Below are 19,583 nucleotides of genomic sequence, written 5' to 3'. Positions count from 1 at the left end.
TCAATATCATACAGCAATATAAAAGCAGTAATAAAAACATTTGCCAGTCTAAATCAAATAAAGCTATCTAGAAAAAAAAAGCTAAATAAAAAGTTATTTAGGGACAGAAATACCTGAACAGAAAAGAAGTGTGTTAACTACAGCATGTAACATGTCATCCCAAGTCAACCCGTAATTGAAGTACTGGCTTAATACATCACTACTGTGACATTTTCTTCAATAAATAGAATAAGTCTTGACAATACAAAAGGTGCATATTACTGTGTATGTTTCAAGAGGAATATCTGTAATATAAATGTTCAGCTTATTAATACCCTCTTATTTCTTATTCTGTACATAAACAAAAATCAAACCCAAACAATTCTTTTCCCAAGTTGAGAGGAATTAAAAGAAAAAAAAACAACCCACAATACTCTTCTTCAATAATAAAGAGCCCTCTATTTACACATGGGCCAGTCAGTTAAAGAAGAGATCGGTTCTCAGATAAAGACACGACTAAGGGCTTTCCGCCCTTTCTAGTCATATACGTGCAGCATGGCAGATATGGAAGCCAGTATCTCATATCTTTTAAAAAAATTATATAGTTTTCTTCTTTTTTTTTTTTTCCCCTATTATAGCAGTAATGCATCTGGAAGTTTGAGTTATAATAGCTTCCTGCAACAAACCATTTGACACAAAACAGAACAGCTTGTTAAATGACAGTTACTTCCCCTTAAGGGAACACAAAGCATTAAAATGTCATTTCCTGACAAGAATATTAAGTAGTTTATTTAGAAGAAATGAGTTGAAAATAGGTATCAAGAGACATGAACTGAAATTTTGTTTGGTTTTAGCACCCACTTTTCATGTCCATCTTTGTGCACCTAATTTTTTTTTTAAATTAATCCCATTAATTATTAGACATCCGATTAAAAAAAATGTTAGCCAATTGTACTTTCCCTGAATAATGGCTGAAGTTAAATATCTAACAGTGCGATGCCAAGATGTAAGCTGAGGCAAAAAAGTTTCTATTTGTTGTGAGTTACCACTATTTTTAATGGAACAGAAACAGGAGTGATACAGCTGCACCAGAATTGGCATGTGCAGTCTCCTTGGCTCCAAAAAGGCGAGAAGCTACAATTGCTCCATGCTGCCTTTTCTCCTCCAAATCAATCTAACCTGATAGCAAGCTCCCCCCGCCCCCCCAGTCTGTCCCCATGCTACATTTGTTATATTAGCTCCTTGTGGAGGTTCCTTCTCAACCCGAGGACCTCTGAGTGTCTTTTGCTACCAAGCTAGGCTGATGCAGGATGTGATTTAACGCGGTCAGGAAGGGCTCCTTCATGTGTCCATCTCCAGGTTGTGTACCTTCTGAACACCAGTCTTTGTGCTCAGTTAAAAAATGGGTCCAAGTCTTCTTCCATGTTGACATCAGGCACCAGCTGATCTGATACTTCCTTAGCACCATATCCTGAATTCGATACATTAAAATCTGTAGAAAACCACGGATGGTCCAGAATTTCCTGTGAAGTCAGCCTTTCCGATGGCTCCCGACGCAGTATGCTACGTATGAGGCATTTTGCCTTGGGGGATAGAGTTTCTGGAATGTTAAACTGCCCACGACGGATCTTGCTGAAGAGGGAACTAGGCTCAATGTCATGGAAAGGATAGCGTCCAACTAGCATGGTATAAAGCATGACACCTAGACTCCATACGTCCGCTGCTTTGCCAGAGTAGCTGCCATTTGTGTTCAAGATCTCTGGACTCACATAGGCTGGACATCCGTGCTTATCAGAGAGAGAGTCATCATTTCCTCTTAAAATATAAGCATCTTCTAGGCTTTCCAACTTCACTCTAGTCCTGTGGGGAAAAACAAAACAAAACAAAGACATCAAGGTAAACAAACATCAAAACACAAATTTTGGGCTGTTACAATTACATGGTTATAATAGTAATACGCTACAAAATTCAACAACCACAGAAGCGCATCAGTTTAAAATCCCACTCACAGCACTTGTTACAGATAATTGATACTGTCTCTTCTGTACTGGATTAGAGACTTAACAGGGAATATTGCCACACACATGGAGACCAGATTTTAAACAGAGTTATGTCCAGTAAACGCATTAGTAAGGTCCTAAAAAGACAAAAGTAATGGCCATATTCACATATTCACACTTTCGGTAAATTTTACAAAGACATGATTTCCAAATGGAGACATAAGCCTCAAGACTATTTCTGTCGGCTGCACTCTGATGTACCAGTGTAGGGATTACATCTAAATACAAGTCTAGCCTTAGCTAGAGAAGGTTATTTTGACACCTTCACACTGGTGAGCAGTTACTTGCACCTGTAATACCACAAGGTTCAACAGGAATAAAATTGTTACTCTGACCCTAAATGATCCCTCTGACCAACCAACATTTTTTTTTATCCCAGCATCAAGGAAGACCAAGTTCAACAGATTTCAATCTTCCTAAATAGATCTTGGGCAAAGGGAGATCAGGTGAGCTGAATGCCAAGATTAACAGCAAGCTTATCTACCCAGCTGAACCAGAGATGTTCCTCACATTTGATCCAACGGAGAGGCTAGCAAAGGGCTTGCAGAGAGATGACAGGGATGCCTTATCTAGATTGCAAACTCCTCCTGCCTGCAAAGCACTGTGAACTTGTCATTGTGCTGCAGTAATTATCTCTGTAAGAGAATTTTCTTCCCTTATGGATATCACAGAGGAGCAGAAAAAATTATGCCGAACTTGCTTGTCATAGCACTAGATGAAGATAACCTTTCTTTCCTTTTAATTCTCACTGCTAGCGTCTGTAACTATATTTAAAAATCTGTCCTTGTTAAAGGCATTCAAAAGGATTACTAATTACCCTTTAGACTATTTGCCAGCAATGGCTGGCTTTGAGACCAGAATCAGTACAAAGCAACGGGACGTGTCCAGTGCATCTGGATGGAACAGTGACCTAGCAGTAGCACAGGCTCCAACAACTCAGGATCATAACTCAACCTTGGGTATTACTGTCCTCGTCCCTCAGCCCTGCTGGTCTGTAAAATCACTCTTCGCCCTGTGTTGTGGCCATGTTCCCATACCACAGACATTCACAGGCAGGGACTGAACTTTATCCCAGACAGCAGAACTCGCATCTCTTGACTAAAACACATCGTTTAACAGGTACTAAAATGGACAAGGAGAGCCCTGTTTCTTAAATGTTTACTGAAGACAACATGGCTCGGGCTTGAGTTGCAAAAGACAGCTGGGCCCGCGTTGGCTTAGACTTGGTTCCACGGCAGCTCAGCACTATCTTCTTTGAACCAACAGAAGAGCATTTTACTCCATGGAGTACTCCAGAGGCAACTGTGCCATAAACTCTCCTAATGACACTTGGACCTTTTCAACAGCTAGAGACGTTTACTAGTGGAGGTGAAAGCCCCTTTGGCAACCTGCCTCGAATCAGGAAGCCATAAATACAGAATCCAGAATACCTGGCTCCCAAGCACAGTGTCAAGGCAGTTCCTTCTCACACAGCGCAGTGTTTTCTCCTCCAGGGCGGATGCTGATGGGGTTTGCGCAACACACCTGCTTCCTGATTAATTACCCATTGCCAGCGCAAGGGCACTGCTCCCGGAGAGGGACAACCCCCTCGTTAGCACCCAAACAATACTTTACAGCAGCAATAGCTCACACAGGAAGCTGGCTGCAAGGAGAAACTGAACTACAATTAGCAAGACCACAGCAATTTCCCTCCATATACAGCTCAGAAGGCCTACAGCCAGAGACTGACTACAGAAGAGTCCTTTCACAATGCTCAGCTTTGACATGTTCCTGCACCTGCACAGCACAAGAAGGGCAGAGAGAAACGCCCAGAGAAAAAAAACACGCCAAGGAGGGCCGAGAACAGAGAGGGGGGAATGAAAGGGAAGACAGGGACATGAGTTGAGGTTCCATTTGCATTGCCTACCTCAGTTTTTCCATAGAAAATTGTGCGTAGCGACAAAACGGTGAGGCCGGCTACTCAAACATGCATTAAGGCACTGAACTGACAGACAGAAAAGCATCAACTCACTCCTGCTAACAGAAGCAGAACACACGCACATGGAGCAGGGCAGAGCATGCTATTTATAAACAACTTCCAGGAGGGAATTCACCCCCCCACACACGCTCTGCTGCCATCCCAGTGTCAACAGCGCAGGGAAACACTGTTTGCTCTCCCATCCTTTTTTACATTTCTGAGAGTGGCCACAGAATTTAGAGAAACAGCCCAATGAGAAGCTTTTATATTACAGAAAATTATTGGAATTGCCTAATCTCTTATTTTCTGCAACGGACGAGGTACAAAGACTGCAAGGTGTGTCAAAAATTTCATCTTTTTCTCCAACAGGAGAAATAATTTGCTGATAATAACACAGAAGCAGCACACTAAAGCCTTATCCCTGTCTTACTTTCCTTGCAAGGTGCTGCAGCCTGCAGCCCTCCACGCATGCTACGGTGGGTTTTGTTTAAGCAAGCAAATGGAACAACAGCTGGCCCTTATCTGCCTGCTCCTCTGTAAGCCACAGCCAAACGAAGCAAACACTCAAACCAGGTTTCTCATCCTGCTGAGCTGACAGGCTTTGAGGAAACAAAAGGTCCCAAATTAAACAAAAACACAACCTCCAGCCCTCCTCCTCCCTCCTCGCCAGCCTCCAAACCCGCAATCAGTAACACCCTGGTGTACAAGCGGGTGTCATGGCTCCTCTGCGACGATGAGGTGGGTGCTCTGGCGCAGGGAGGGCACCGGACATGCTGCTCCACACAGGGACCTGCTTCCCTCTCAATCTGCAGGAGCTGCATCTTTCCAGCACGTGGCTGGGAAGACCCACTCCAGCCTGTTTTCACCAGCAGTGGATGACTTCACGTACACCAGCCTCCTATACAGAACACAGTCTGCAATCATACTACGACTGGGTAACACACAGGTGTACACGGCACGTCTCACTCCCCTTTTTACAGTCATTTCACGTTTTTTCAGGCAATCAAAAAGGAGCAGCCTGGCTCAGGAGCTGCTCTTTCGCAGGGCACAGCACCCTATCTCTGCGAGAAACAGCTTCCAGCTCTGGCTGGCCTTCCTTTCCTCTACATTTCAAGCCTAAAAGAACTCTGTTTTCTGCAAGTCAGAGGGTGGTTTTTTTTTTTGGGGGGGGGGGGGGGGGTTGAGTGGAACAGGAAGGAGGGGAGTCTAAATACACAGAAACACAGAGGCATGCTGGATGAGGAGCAATCTCTCTCTCCCCCACACGCTCTCTGAGGAAGCACCGAAATCAAATATCCAGGAAAAAGAATACAAGCCAACAACAACAAACAGACCCTCAAAATTGCAAGTAGTTTCTGAGAATATAGAACCTCCACAGCAAAGAGGGGAAAGCGCATCTGATTGCAGAGTAACTGGACAACCCTAAATTCGACACTTGGCAGCCAAGGAACAGACTCAAAACCAAACACTGAGATGTGAAATCACAACCAGCTTTGAAGTGCCTCCCATCACAGAGCAGAAAAACAACAAACAAAAATCATTCTTTTTTTTAAAAAGTCACATTTTTAAAAAACTCTCATTCTCTAAATAATTAACTCCCATCAGTCAAATGAAGAGAAAGAAAGTTCTCCAAAAGCATCAGCATTCGAGTTCGACCATTCAAACGGTTGCAACAAAATTAATCCCTAAAGTTCAAATGTAAGCTACTGCCAAAGCCGGATGAGAATCACTTTGTACACATACTGTAGGGCAACAAAGACTTTTGTCAAGGCTTACGTAATTACAGTACATAATTTCAAGTTTTAATGCAGACCCTGAATAAGCACTTGGAAAAAGAGCATTATGCATCTATCAGATCATTGATAAAACACTGCATTAGTCTAATGCATTAAAAAAAAATACAACCCTGAATCATGGCTATTTAAAAAGGGGAAGCTATTCTGCCCGTGAATGCTTTCCCATTACTGGTGAATGAAACCACAGAAGTGCAATCAGAGGGCAGCAACAGCACTCAGACGGGAAATGCGTCTTTGTCCCCATAGAAACCGTCAGGGAAACCCATGAAAAACAATACCACTCTGAATTTCTTATCAATATGCCATTCATTACTTGACTGCATTCAGACTTTGCTCTTCAGTAATGTAACAAAACCTAATCAATTAAACGTCTTCCAGAAGATTCTTCAATGCAACCTCCCGAGTTAGCACCCATCCCTGGCAGACGGCTTTGTTGCACATCCTACACTTTTTTCAGAGCAATTCGCCTTATTCCTCCCTGCAGAGCTTAGGGGCTACTGGCAAACTGCTACCCTGCCTTTTGACACCGAAGCCAGGGCTGTAAGAACCCGGCATTCACATCTGCTCTCCAAAAGCAAACATAATTTCCATACCAAAAATCAGTGGAATTATTCAGAGGGCTCTAAGCTCGTAAGGCAGGAGGAAAAAAAAAGAAATCTGGAACATTTAAAGCAGAAATACTGACTGAAAGTCTGAGTGTTTCAGAGGAAAATATCTCCACTGCAGTGAATAAACAGTCAGTAGCAAAGGAGCCTATGCCTGAATCAATGAAAGCAGTTGCTTCTAGTCTGTCCCCAAAGACATCTGTACGGGAAATAACACCTGAACCACAGCTGAGCCACTGTTACCATTTTGGAAACACAAACTGCAGGCCAGACCCACAATTTTAGTGCAGCATCATCCTCCAGACGACAACCAGATCAGCTGGTTTGGGAGAAGATGGAAGGAGCCATCCTGCTCCGGACACTCCACTTGCTATTCAGGCTGGTCAAAATTAGATGATCCAGATTTACCAATTCTATATCGCAGTCTCATGCCTACAGTGATCAGGAAACAACCACCATCGCCATTTGAATTGCTATTTTATTAATATGACTGCAGGTAAATATAAAATAGCAACTCCTAAAGGAAAGAGGTGCCTCAAAATATAATAAAAAAAAAAGAGATGCCTCAAAATATGTGCCCTCTGAACATAAAAAATGAAGGCACCCAAGCAATGCTCCCTCATATTTCAGCATTACTCTGAGTGAGGCCAGGAAAGCCTTTCCCTGGGCAGAGGCACTCAAGCCATCAACTGCCCAGTACATCAGGGATTGCTCCTATGTGGCCAATAATTTACAGGTCATTTAATCAAGGTCAGTTGCTAGCACCCCATTGTAAAAATGTGACAAGCATGAGTGCAATCATGCCATCAGTCACAAGGAGGAAAAAAAAAAAAAAAAAGGCAAGCTTGACGTTGGAAATCGTTACCTTTTGCTAATTGATTTTTTTTTGTAACTAAGGGAATCTCTCCTAAATAATGTAGAAGTAGGCTGCCGTCATGGAGGCAGTGAGATGGGGAAGGTGGTAAATGAAACCCCGCGTAGATGATTTGCAGCTTGATGCAAAGACCTGTTCTGAACTAAGAACCACCCGATCTCCTCCCAGGGCGGCGAGGGACGTGGGATCAGAGGGGAAATGTTATGCCATCAATTTAAATCCTGCTCCTTTCACGGTAAGATCCTTTCCAGTGCGTAACAGCACTCAGCCAGAGAGTTCACCGCACAACATCCTACACAACTTCAGGGGGAAAAAACCCAACCAAATCCTGCGCAAAGGCTGTCAGACAAACCGTCTCTTGCATAATGAAACAGGCTCAAGGATATGTTTCGAAAGACAACTGGGACTTGCAGGCAGCACAGGTTTACAGGATGAACCTTGTTCCTAAGGGAAGATTCCCTCACTGGTACTTCCGCAGAATGAGGAAGCCTCTAAAAATTCCATATCCCCCACCCTTCCTCCGAAGGGATGCTATCAGCACACCCAGCCCTGCCCCACACTCCCTTCCTGATGTGTGGGACCCAGCAACTTAAGGCTTTTAACTGTTTTAAGCTGACTTTCTTTCTACAGAATGCCACTTAAAAATACTCTGAAACCACCCCCTTGCACCCCTCCAGGATGGGCCAGGGCCCCAGACACCTCACTTAAACAGGATTGCTGGGAACAGCCTGTCCTGCATGCCGTATACTTAGTTTCTTCCGTGCCTTTATTGCCTAAGGAGACAACACGTTCCCCAGAAAGTAGGTAGGCAGGTAGTGATTGGGGTGCGGGCTCTGAAATCCAATGCAGATCCTTCTATAGAGGGGCTTGGTTACAATACTTCGAGGAGTCCATTATTTGATAAGCATCTGGCTCAGGGCAGCTACTTCCCCTCACTTTTATCTTTTTAGATCACACTGAAGGTCTGAGTTTTTTTAAAAGGCTCTGCTGTCAACTGTATGCTGTGTTCACCATCTTTGCTAGCTCTTTTCATACAAAGCATGCTGAAGCTCCACAGGGAAACGAGAGCAAAATTTTATTTTGTTAACATAACTGCATGTTGTGAAAAAAGCCCTACACTTCTCGAGCTTGCAGTGGGTGCTCAACACCTCTAAGGCAAATCAGGGCCATTATTTCACGACCCCACCGGAAACCTTTTGCGTACATGTCTGCAAACTTGCCTCCAAGCAATATACATCTACCAAAAAGCAGGTGCTTAAGACTAAATACCCCCCAGGTTGGCTTCTGCTTACAATCTCCACCTTTCCTCTCCCTCCCAAGCCTGAAGTAATCTCAGTGTGAAAATAAGGACAATTAGAAGAAAAAGCAGCAGAAGAATTTCACCATGACAGTCCACTGCAGCTGCTGCTAGCTGGGCACCCTGCCTGCCCTCCTCAACCCAGCACAGATCTCCGCAGACATCCTCAGTCTCCACTCAAAAGTCAACATGGAGTATTTTACACCAAGTCTGTGGATGGAGGTTTTGAAGTCTTCAAAACGACCAGCTGTTGAACTCTTAATGCAAGATGTCTCAAGAGATATCTACTTCCAGGGATTGCAAAGCACCTATCATCAGAGAGATTAATCCTGTGACAGGCATCTCACGGGCATTCTGCCACGCCAACCATGTCTGGCATTACAGCCAACATGTAACAGCGTTCAGCCAGAGGCACATCTCAAAGTCAGACAGCATGGCTGGGGAGGCCAGGCAGGACATGGGGACAACGTGCAGCAGTACAGACCAGCCTAAAGGCAGGCCCCCAAGGAGGGCTTCCCTCCTGCACCTCAACACCACTCCTCAGCAGAGCTAGTACATGAGGCTGCAAAGGGCAAAAGACTGAAGAAAGAGTGAAGAAGAAAAGATACAGGTCCAACTATCAGCTAAATACCAAAAGACAGCACAGTCCAAGGGAAAAACCTTCTGCAAACTCCAGAGTTGGGTACTACTAAAAAGGCTCTCACCACAGAAGGGCCTTGACTCAAGGTCCATTGGAGCTCCTGTTCTCATCCCGTAGCCAGCCGGCAGCCAACTTTTCCCTGGGTTTTGCTTTCATTTATGACCTCAGGTGCAGCACTTAACCTCTATGACTATCTATGCCTTCAGGAGGAGATTTAAGCACTTCACAGGACTGGTGTGGCATTCAACATCTGCAGATAGCCTCCCACGCCCCGCTGGGAAGGGTACCGCATACCCAACAAATCCAAAGGGCGTTGCTCCCAGTAACACCAGGAGAAAACAGAGGCTTAGTAACCAAACCACATGAAGACAAAAGGGAGCACGAACCCTTCTGTGGAAAACAGTTGTGCAACTGCATCATCCTCTATCCTAAGTTTGACAGCCGAGATTTGCTGCCTGTGAAGAAATTCACCTTCCTCCCCATATTCTAGGAATAATAATTCCTGGGCTGAAATCTGACCTATGATTCTCCACTATTGAAGAAGTCATGCTCTTTGGTCCTGTGGCCCCATTCAGGGTAACGTGAAGCGCTTAAGTGACAAAACAGATGAAGACTGCTTTATTTCTAAATCTTCTGGTATTTAAAGAGCACTCCTATTTTATTTGATTTTCTTCCACTTTAGGACTCTGTTTCTAGGACTTAGGGAAAGCATTAACTTACCTGTTCTCCATGGAATTGTAAGTAAAACAGTAAGTTCTAACACCATGGGGAAAAAGCGGCAGACCACATTACAATTTGACAAACGCTGGGGAGGAAATTTACTACTAACTGAAAGAAAATGAAAAGTCTACTCGGGAAAAGGTAGGTATATGCATTCTGTATTTTTTTGTGGGATCAGGTTTGTATCACTAGGATTGCAAACAACCTAACTAGGTCAACTGAGAGCATCATCCATTCAAAGCTGAGAAATTCTAGAGGAAAAAAAAGAAAAAACATTTTAAGAGCACCAAATAAATATGTTATGCTCACACAGGCTTTCTAAATTAGTGTATTGTACTGGCTGCATTCCCCTGGTGCAGAGCAAAAAGTGTCAAATTCTGTTTATTTCTATTGAATCCCACCTGCCTCATATTTACTCAAAGAACACAGGCAAATTACAATATCTAAATACTAACATTATTTTAATTTTCCCTTCAACAAGTATGATGAATGCACAAGGTCTTTAAGCTTCAAATATTACGACAGCTAATATTTTAATATAATTAAAGGCTTAAAAACGCACTAAAGAAATTAATAATTCCCTGACAGCAGAAATGTTCTTGTATTAAGAAAACCATTGGAACAACCAATACAGAAATGCTTGATTTAATTCCTAGATCTTTGAGGTGGCTCTTTCTCGAAACATCTGCTATATATCAGACTGATGAACTGCTTTATTAGCTATATCCTGCGTATAGTGCTATTTTTAGCACAACCCAGAAAGGCCTGCCCATTCTGCAACATCATTATGGGACACTGGCTAGGAGAAGGGCACAGTCGCTCTGCCCAAGGGCCTACTACAAGGACAGGCTGTACAAGGAAAACTAAATACCGTGACATGAACACATCACAAATTATCAAAAGCAGAGCCCCACAACATCAACATTGACCTGGCTTAACATCCAGGACAAGAAAAAATTACCAACACGGATGGGAAGCAGAAAACATACAAAACCACGTTTTATCTTAGCTCATCTCCTCTGTTTTGGATTCAAGTTTTATTTAGAAGTTTAAGGACTCAATTTTTAAAGTATTCAATAATCTTACAGGTGCTTTAGAAAGTCTGGTGAGACCCAGCATGGCAAGTCAGTGTTGTTTTCCATATTTTCAGTGCTTTGAAAGTCACTGCCCTCATTTAACAGATGCACTGCTGCTTGCTAACCCAGTCTTATAGAACATTTCCAGCCATGCTGTAATGTCTTCAAAGTTCTGCTTCATCAAGATCAGCTGCAGGTTTAAGGAGTTTAACTCTGAAATTTCAATACTACAAGACTGGCTATTCCCCCTATAGTTTACAAACAGAACCACAGACACACCTCCCCTCAAAACTCAACCCCTCAACCTTCTTTTATGCAAAACAAAACAACACTATAAAAGACCTAAGGTGCTTGGCAACAGAACACATACTTTTCATGGGATGCAATTTACCATATCTTCAAAATTTCTGCAGTTCAGGATTAAAATAAGCTATAGATAAAGCACCTTGAAACACAGACAAATTAGTTTTGTTTGTTTCCACACTGTGGAATTTTAGATTTCATTTTAAGTGCTAATCTATTTACACACATGCATAAGATGTAAGACACCATCACAGTCTACCTTTGATTTAGCACATCAAGAGAATGTCACTACTAAGATGAGGATCCCTACAAAATGCTCAGCACTACCAGCCTCCAACATTACTTTTTCCCACCTTCTTACCTCCCAGTTCATTACAGACATCCCAAGGTACTGCAGTTCGCAACATCCAAATAACATGCATTCCTAGCAGCGACATCAGGAGGAGCAAAGAGCTCTCACGAGGCTGCTAGATCAGGAGCTTGAATCTTTGCAAATTCCAGCTGTAATTTAGATAATGGGAATGGGGTAGAAAGAGTGTCAATGCTATATGCACCTGTCTGCAAAACTCCAGGAGCTCAGATTTCATATTGAACTACCAAAATATCATTAGGATCAGTGGAAGGACTATGTACTAAGAAATGCTTGAATTGATTTTCTTTTTTAAATGAATGGAACTGCTTCCATATATCCTTCACATTCTCTCTGGCTCCTCCAGTCTGGCAGCTCTCAGCTACTAACAGACAAGTATCTTACTAAAAAAAAAAAAAAATAATAAAAATTGAGTTTTCCATTCATGCATTGCCTGCACGCTGGATTTCCCATCTTTTCTTCTACCAAAGTAAAAGCTGTGAGAGTCTTCAAGAAGAGACAGTTTCAAAGCAATAGGTACTAAAGGTGAACTGCAGAAAAAACGGACTTGAAGGAACAGTCAGGAAAAGAACTACTGAGAAAAAGCTCCACTGAAGAACAGGCGACACGCAGCAGAGGAGTTCACACGCATTTCTCAAAACACCATTTTCACCTTTTTTCTTCCTCCTTGGTTCGTTACCGGTATCAAAGAGCAACAGATCGTGCAGCACCCATCTCCCAGGCACTGCCGCTGCTAGCAGCTGCTGAAAGGCAGGGGATGCTCGGCATCGGGCATCCTCACCAGCACCAGAGCCTCAGGGAAACGCAGGCTCGGAGGGGTGCAGGCAGCACACAAACACCTCCGGCAACCCAGAAGGACCAGGACGATTTTTCAGCCTAAATATAGCAGCAGATTGAAAGTGATGACTGATTACAGCCTGATGATCAGAGCATGTGAAAAAAGACAGTCGCTGTTTGGTTCTATTTCTATCCCCCGCTATTTCGTCTCTGTTTATTTAGCAGAGAAAGGATTACAATACCTCTCTACTTACAAATCAACATTACATCCAGAAGAAAACCACATTACGATTATCTTAAAAATAACCAGCAAGCCGTATTTGACCTTTAAAGTGAATTATTGTGTAATTAGAAGACGCTGTTCAAAAGTGAGTAACTGTGATTTTGCAGACTACGGTTACGTTAAAAACATTCATAAAAGCAAACACTGCTATTATAGTACACACCACTCTTCTTGGGTGGCTGAAGGATTTGGCCCTGTGCCTCACGTTGCATTCAGTTCCTAGTAAGCAGCAGGGTAGGAGTTCAAAAAGTATTCAGCACGGGCCCACGTCTGCTCCCACGGCGCTGCCCTGAGCTCACGCTGCCTCTGCTTAGAGCAGAAAGTCTGGGTGAGCCTGAGGGCTTCTCCGAGTCCCGTCCTTCATACAAAACCACGCAAGTTTACACATATCCCCAGGAAAAAAAAAAAATAAAATCCATTTTAACATTAGGATGTTATCAGCTATAACAGAAAATAATCTCTCCCTCAACTATTTTGTGCAAGTTTCCTTCTTATCTGCATCAAAGGTACTACAGCGGTGTTTAATTATTAAACTCGAGGTAAAAGTTGAGATAGTTTACATCTATCTGCTTTGCATTTCTCTCTGAATGGACATTAAACTAGTTTCATTTCAGGCTTTTTTTTTTTTATTTGAAGAGGTGGAAAGGGTAATCATATATATTGAGGCTGTGGTAGAAAAATAAGTAGCTATTTGCTTTGCAGAGAATTGCCTGAAGTGAATTAAGAACTGAAAATATGTCTTTTATTTTTAAGTTTGTAAAGAAATTAAAAGGAGAAGTTTATTTTGCAAAACTCGGCCTGTAGTAAAATTTAAGTAGAGAATATTTAAACAGGATTGATGGTTGTCATTTCTGTTTTAAGGCCAGGAACTTCTTCATGACTGAATTGCATACTAGTTTTTTGTAATTCTCAGATCATGGACTTACTAAGACTGTAGCAAACTTACATGCCTCTGCTGTTGCTTATAACCTCCCCAAACAGAATTGATACGCACTGGTTATTTTAATGAAGCTCTCCAGAACATTCATTCTGCAACAGTTTGAACAAGCTTTCAGACAATCTATAAGATTTAACTGAAAGGGAAAAACATCTCCCTAGCCTCTAACAAGAGATGAAGAAGCACAAAGGCAGGCTCTGCCCCCATTTAGTTTCATTTTTTTTCCTAATGGTCATCTTCCAATTTAATCCCTCTGTGAAAGTCTGATGTTACTCTGGCAGTGTTCATTACTCCAGAGCTTCATGTGGAAGTTTCAAGTGAATACATGATGTAACATAATGAAAACTGGCAACCACAAGGAACGAGATGTTAAGTTTTCACAGGTACAACAGTATAGCTATGGCTCAGCATCAGAAATAGCATTTCAACAATGCAACTAGAGCATTCAGCATTATTTTTTTCTCCAGTATTCCCATACTTCAACCCCAAATCATTTATCACCCATTTATTGACAGAAGAGTGTGCAGTGAGGAGATACAAAAAAAAAAAAAAAGAAAAAAGGTATTTCCTCAAGCACCACAACAGCTCTGATACTAAAAACAGGCACCCACACAGCAAGTCAGTTTTAGTCTTAGTATGATTAATGACCACATAATACTCTCAGAAGCAGTCACCAGACCATTCCCAATACAGGAAGCAAGAAGCTGTCCTCAAAGCAGTCCTTCAAAGCACTGGTGGCCCTTCCCTCCAACCTACATCAGCATTAACCACTCAGCTGTTCTTCCTCTTCGTGTCTCCCCACTGGGATGAGCCATTTCAGACCCCAAGCCTCTTTAACATACTGGATCTTTTGCTTCTTTCCTCTTTTAACACCAGCAGCGTTTATGATAGCAGAGCTCTTACACCAGACATCTATGCAAAGCCTTCCTCCAGGAGACATCCTCTCCTTCGGAACAAGGGTGCTCCTCTAGATGGAGATGCAGAGGGCCGGCACAGATGCAAACAGCACTCTATACTTTACTCCAAAGTCTAAGCCAGAAAGTGAAATGGCACATCCCTCCCATAACCAGGTTGCAGAGGAAAGCAAAGAAAATGTAACACCTTGTGTGCTACAAACGAATGGTACGGTGACAACAAAGGGCACAGCATCCTGTAACTCTGAATATCTAACCTCAGGCAGCCTCATCTGTAAAATAAAGGAGACTCTTACCTTTCCTCATCCTTGAAAATGAACTTTCGCAGCTTGAGATCTCGCAGTACCAGTCCACCATCATGGCAGTGTGCAACAGCGGAAGCTATTTGATAGAAGAGTTTGGCTGCCTCCTCTTCTTTAAGCTTCTTGCAGGTACGAACAAACGAATGCATGTCCCCATAGCTCCTTTCAAAGAACACATATGCTTTTGTCTCCCCAAGAATTATTTCAGTAATTTGGTTGATATTTTTATGCGCAGGCAGACAAAAACATGGTGCTAATAACTCCTGGTAGCAGCCAATATCAAACACCTGCAGGAACAATGACAGTAAAGCCAGGGTTAGCAACACAAAGGACAGTGAAGTTATGGTACATCTAATTCTGTTAACAGAAGCATCTCTAAGTACAATTTATGCTGCTGCTGAAGCTGCATTGATGTAAACAGGATGTCAAAAGCTCACGCACTGAGGACAAGACAAAACAGAGTATGTAACCCCACAAAGAACATATGCGTAACCTTGACAGGAAAGGCTCGTCTGCAAAACTTGTAGCAAGAACAGTTTCATTAGCTAACAGCTGATCAAATTTAGAATGTAATCCGAATTAAGCTCTGAAGACCAGCAACATACAGGAGCAGTACTGAGAAGTAAGCGTGTTTATCTTCTCTTTTCCATCCAAATAAACTCAGAGAACATGGTCAGTAGCTTTGTATTGAAAGAAGCTGTCATATTAAATCCACTCTGATCCACACGCCTCTCGCTCTTGATTTTATTAACTCATTAGAGCTTTAAGGATTTTCAGGTTTAAAATATCATCTAGCGCTATTCATGTTTACTTCCTGCCCTTCTTTCATCTCTGACAAACAGCAAAGTCACTTTCACTTTCAAAGTCTCAGTTTTACAATGGCTGTTTATAAGATCAGAAGGACAACCAGGGAAACAGCCCTGCCTGTTGGAGTGCAGACAAACATCCTTCAAAGGGCAAAGACAAAACCACCCTGAACTCTCTGCATTTCAATCGAGTGCTCCATTAAAAGCAAAATGTCCCTTTACTAGTAAGTATGTTATCACTGATCTTATGAATGAGCTGTAAGAATTAAAAAGGCTGCTGGGAAACCCAAACATAAAAAGTTACTATAATCTAGTGATGACGAATGAATCAGTATTTGAGTCAATTGAGAAATGCCCACATTGCAAGAAGAAAGACTTCATTGAGAATAACAGAAGTCAGTGTGCTAAAAGAGAATATTGACAGGAGTGATTTTTATTTTTAATTATACCTGCTCCAGAGGTACTACAAAGCAAAGGATTAGCATTTCCACCAGCATAAAAATTCTATTAATACGTAACTTACTCTTGGGTGTTTTGTTACTTTGGTAAAAAGAATTTAAGGTAGTCATGTGCCATTCTAACTGAACATAAAAAGGAAGAACTGGTATAAGTCTCTAAACAACTGGTTTAAACTGCAATTGGTTTTCTTCTTTTTGTGTTCTAGTATTTGTATTCCAATAGCAGGTATTTGTATCCTCTCCAAGAAGTAAACCTCGCCGCTTTCTTTGAAGCTTTAAAAAGCTTTCAAAACTGACTGAGATATGCTTCAATCAAAATTTACCTGAGGCTTCAAAACCTGAGTCATTCAACGCTTCAGAGCGCAATCCTAAAACTCTTTCTGCAGAAAAGGATCCAAATCTCAAGAAATTGAGATGCCCTCTCCTCATACACCTCTTTCTCCTCACCCCATATGTGTGCTGCTATACGCTGGCATGGGCAAAAACAACCTTAAAGGCAGACTGCCAAACAGATCCAACACACTTTACAGGGGGCAGATTAGCACTAAGGCATTCTGGTGACATGGTGCGCCAGGGAAGCAGAACCGGGGTAGGGAGGGGGTGTTGCTAAAAATCAATCCCTGGTGTGTAATTCATTCCAGAGGAGAATTCATTGACATTTGGATCTCAAAACTCATAACTACTACACTGTAAGTGAACGGCTCTTCTACAAAGCGGGTGCTATAAAATAAAATCTAAGCAGGAACATTCGTATAGCTCAAACTCTCATGTGAAAAAAAAGCCTTTCCAGAATTCTCTCCTAAACAGATTATCCTGATATAAATTAGTTACATTTTGTGGTTCTCAGACTAGGTTAAATACATAGGTCTGGTTTCGTACCAGTGCTATGTTTAAAAGGGGAGAGATGGGAAGTGCTATCACACTGCTACAATCTAGAATACTTTTTATAAAGGGCTTCTTTGTATCCCAGCTTTTCAGATCCCTGGCCTCAATTCAGCAAATGTCCAATAAGCTGCAGTTTGATTTAGTTCTTGCTGGGAATTGGAAGTGAGAAGTTACTATTGTTTGGATGCCACAGAGCCTCGAAGCAAATAACGACATCTGTACAGTCAGTGGGTGCAGCCAAACGAATCTTTAGAATCATCAGTATGTGTCTGTTATCCAAACCAATGTTTCTGCAAGCAATCTCCAAGAGCATCTTCAATAAGATACCAGATAGCAGGTCCCTTAGCCGGAAGGCTACTTGACAAATAGTAGTCATGATACTGCAGGCGTTTTAAAGCACGCATTAAATTAAGATGAGTTCAGGACTGACAACTGCGTATTCACAAACTAGCAATTCAGGCTAAGATCGTATTTTTGGAGCACAGCTAGAAGTAGTGCCTCGCACATACGGAAAAACTGATACTATTCAAATGTCAAGATCAGCTCAAAACCACACAGCTTAAAGGGAAGAGAAAAAATAAAGTCCACTCTTTGTGAGCTGCAGTTATGCTGTTCATACTGTTACCAAAACAGTGCCTTAATCCTGCAAACCAAACAGGAAACGAAGAGCATAGCCCCCGCTTTACTACTTGCTATGCAAGTTCACCTATAATTTCATGCAGAGCAGCAGCTTTGTGGGATCTGTTTATGTCATGAAAAGATGCCAATGTCCTAGAGTGCAACACTGTACTACTGCACCAAGCAGGGCTTTCATTCTAGAAATTCTCATGTTCTGTTTCAGTTTAGTAACAAAGCATTCACTTCAGCATGCAACATTAGTCCTTTGCAAAGTCATGGGCCCTTTTTTCCCCCCTAAATAATCACACAAAGTCCTAGGTTGCCTTAACACCAGGTTTTACAGCTCAATTAGTAAGCATATTTAAATCGCCCTCTGAACTCCCATCTTTGCGAACAGCAAACAGGAGCCATTATTTTCACTTCCCTCCTACAGCCTAGTCCATAACTTCTTATGAATCAAGTATGAGAAAGCATGAAACAGTCAGCAATACTATCGTTAATCCCTGGAACACAAATAAACTATGGTACGTCTACTTTTATGTTTTGCAGTTAGTTTGACGCTGGAAATTTGCCCAACAGAGCTAAATGGCACAATTCCGTATTTCGGGAACAATACAAACACCGCAGCGGGCGTTGCAAGGTTGCAATTTGCTACGTAGTTACAAAAAACTACTACTGGGTACGGCCTCAGTTTGCTGGGTAAAAGTCTGGCTCACTACAGACAATGAGAATCGGAATTTAGGAACAAAGGGAAATATTCCCTCAGCTCGAAAAGAGATAAACATCCCTCCACAGACGTGCACGCATGTGGGTTTCTTTTTCCCACAGCTCACCTTTGAATAGTGGGAGCAAACCGGGAGGAGGGAGAAAAAAGCGGGCAGGCTACAAAGAGTAGGACAGCTATTTTGTCTGCTCTTCGAAAAAACGTAGGTGTGCAGGTTTTAGTCTTGCTCAGTTGTGCGATGGGGGAGGATGCTGTTTGCAAACAACCTCCACGGTGAGGGAACTCAGGCTGATTAATTCGATGTGGATTTTTTTTTTTAAATCACTTTTAAGACAAAGCTGATGGTAATCTCTCCCTTCCTCCCTTTCCCCAGCTTCTCCATCCTCTTCTGTACCCCAACTCACAGAACAAGGGACGGGAAAAACCGAGGAAGCCAGCAGGTCCCAACACCTTAAAATTAGCTAGGGGTTCCCTACTCCATTTTGAAAAGTGAGAGTGGGGAAGATGAGGCTTTCTCCTGACCTGAACTCACATTAAGACCTACTTAAAGGACGGCTCTTTCCAGAACAATATCCCCCGGGTAAGAGGCAGAACTGGCTCCGGGCCACCGCACTAACGTGGCCATTGTCTAGCGAGAGGGAAAAGTTACAGGATGCGCCTTTAATCCTGCCTCCCTGCCTTTTGTTTCTCAACAGTTTAATAATTGAGCTACACGACCGTGCTCGGCCCTCCTGCAAGACACGGGAAACCCACACGCGGCAGCAGGCTAACCCGGGGGAGAACAAGGAGGAGAGGCATTACCTTGCAAACCAGCTCCTCGCCACTGTGCAGATGTACGGCTCGGAAAACGTGGTCTCCCTCGAGAGGCTCCAACAATAAGTATTTCCCGATGCAAGAAACGCAATGCGACAAGTTCGGGGTCTCCGGCGGGCTCGGCGAGCCTAGATTCGGGCTAAAACTCTGGCTTGGCTCGATGGACCGTATGGACGAGAGCTCCTCAAAATCCTGGGTTTTATTCCGCGGTCTCCCATATCGTGCTATCGTGATAGGGGTTGACCTTTGTATGTTCATGAGTATGGAGAAGACCAGCCGAGACGCTGCACCGGAGCCCTGGCGTGGAGCGCGGTCCCTCGCCCGTCCAGCTGCGGCTGCCTTTGTGTGGCGGGGGGGGGGAGCGGGAGCGCGGCGGCGGCGGGCGACCA

General features: G+C 42.9%; 1 protein-coding gene across 1 annotated transcript; it reads right to left on the bottom strand.

Annotated features, from left to right (window-relative positions):
• Positions 1–1,203: 1,203 nt before the first annotated feature.
• On the bottom strand, positions 1,204–19,452 carry TRIB2 (tribbles pseudokinase 2). The gene is made up of 3 exons (XM_009985359.2): positions 19,183–19,452; positions 14,885–15,177; positions 1,204–1,839 (listed from the first exon to the last, which is right to left on the bottom strand). Exons 1-3 carry the CDS (start codon positions 19,450–19,452, stop codon positions 1,371–1,373), a joined length of 1,032 nt encoding a protein of 343 aa, XP_009983661.1. The 3' UTR covers positions 1,204–1,370.
• Between the last annotated feature and the right edge of the window lie 131 nt (positions 19,453–19,583).

The sequence above is a fragment of the Tauraco erythrolophus genome, chromosome 2 (genome assembly GCF_009769465.1).
Source record: "Tauraco erythrolophus isolate bTauEry1 chromosome 2, bTauEry1.pri, whole genome shotgun sequence".
In the NCBI taxonomy this organism is placed as follows: domain Eukaryota; kingdom Metazoa; phylum Chordata; class Aves; order Musophagiformes; family Musophagidae; genus Tauraco; species Tauraco erythrolophus.
This window is presented reverse-complemented; position numbering and strand designations above follow the sequence as displayed.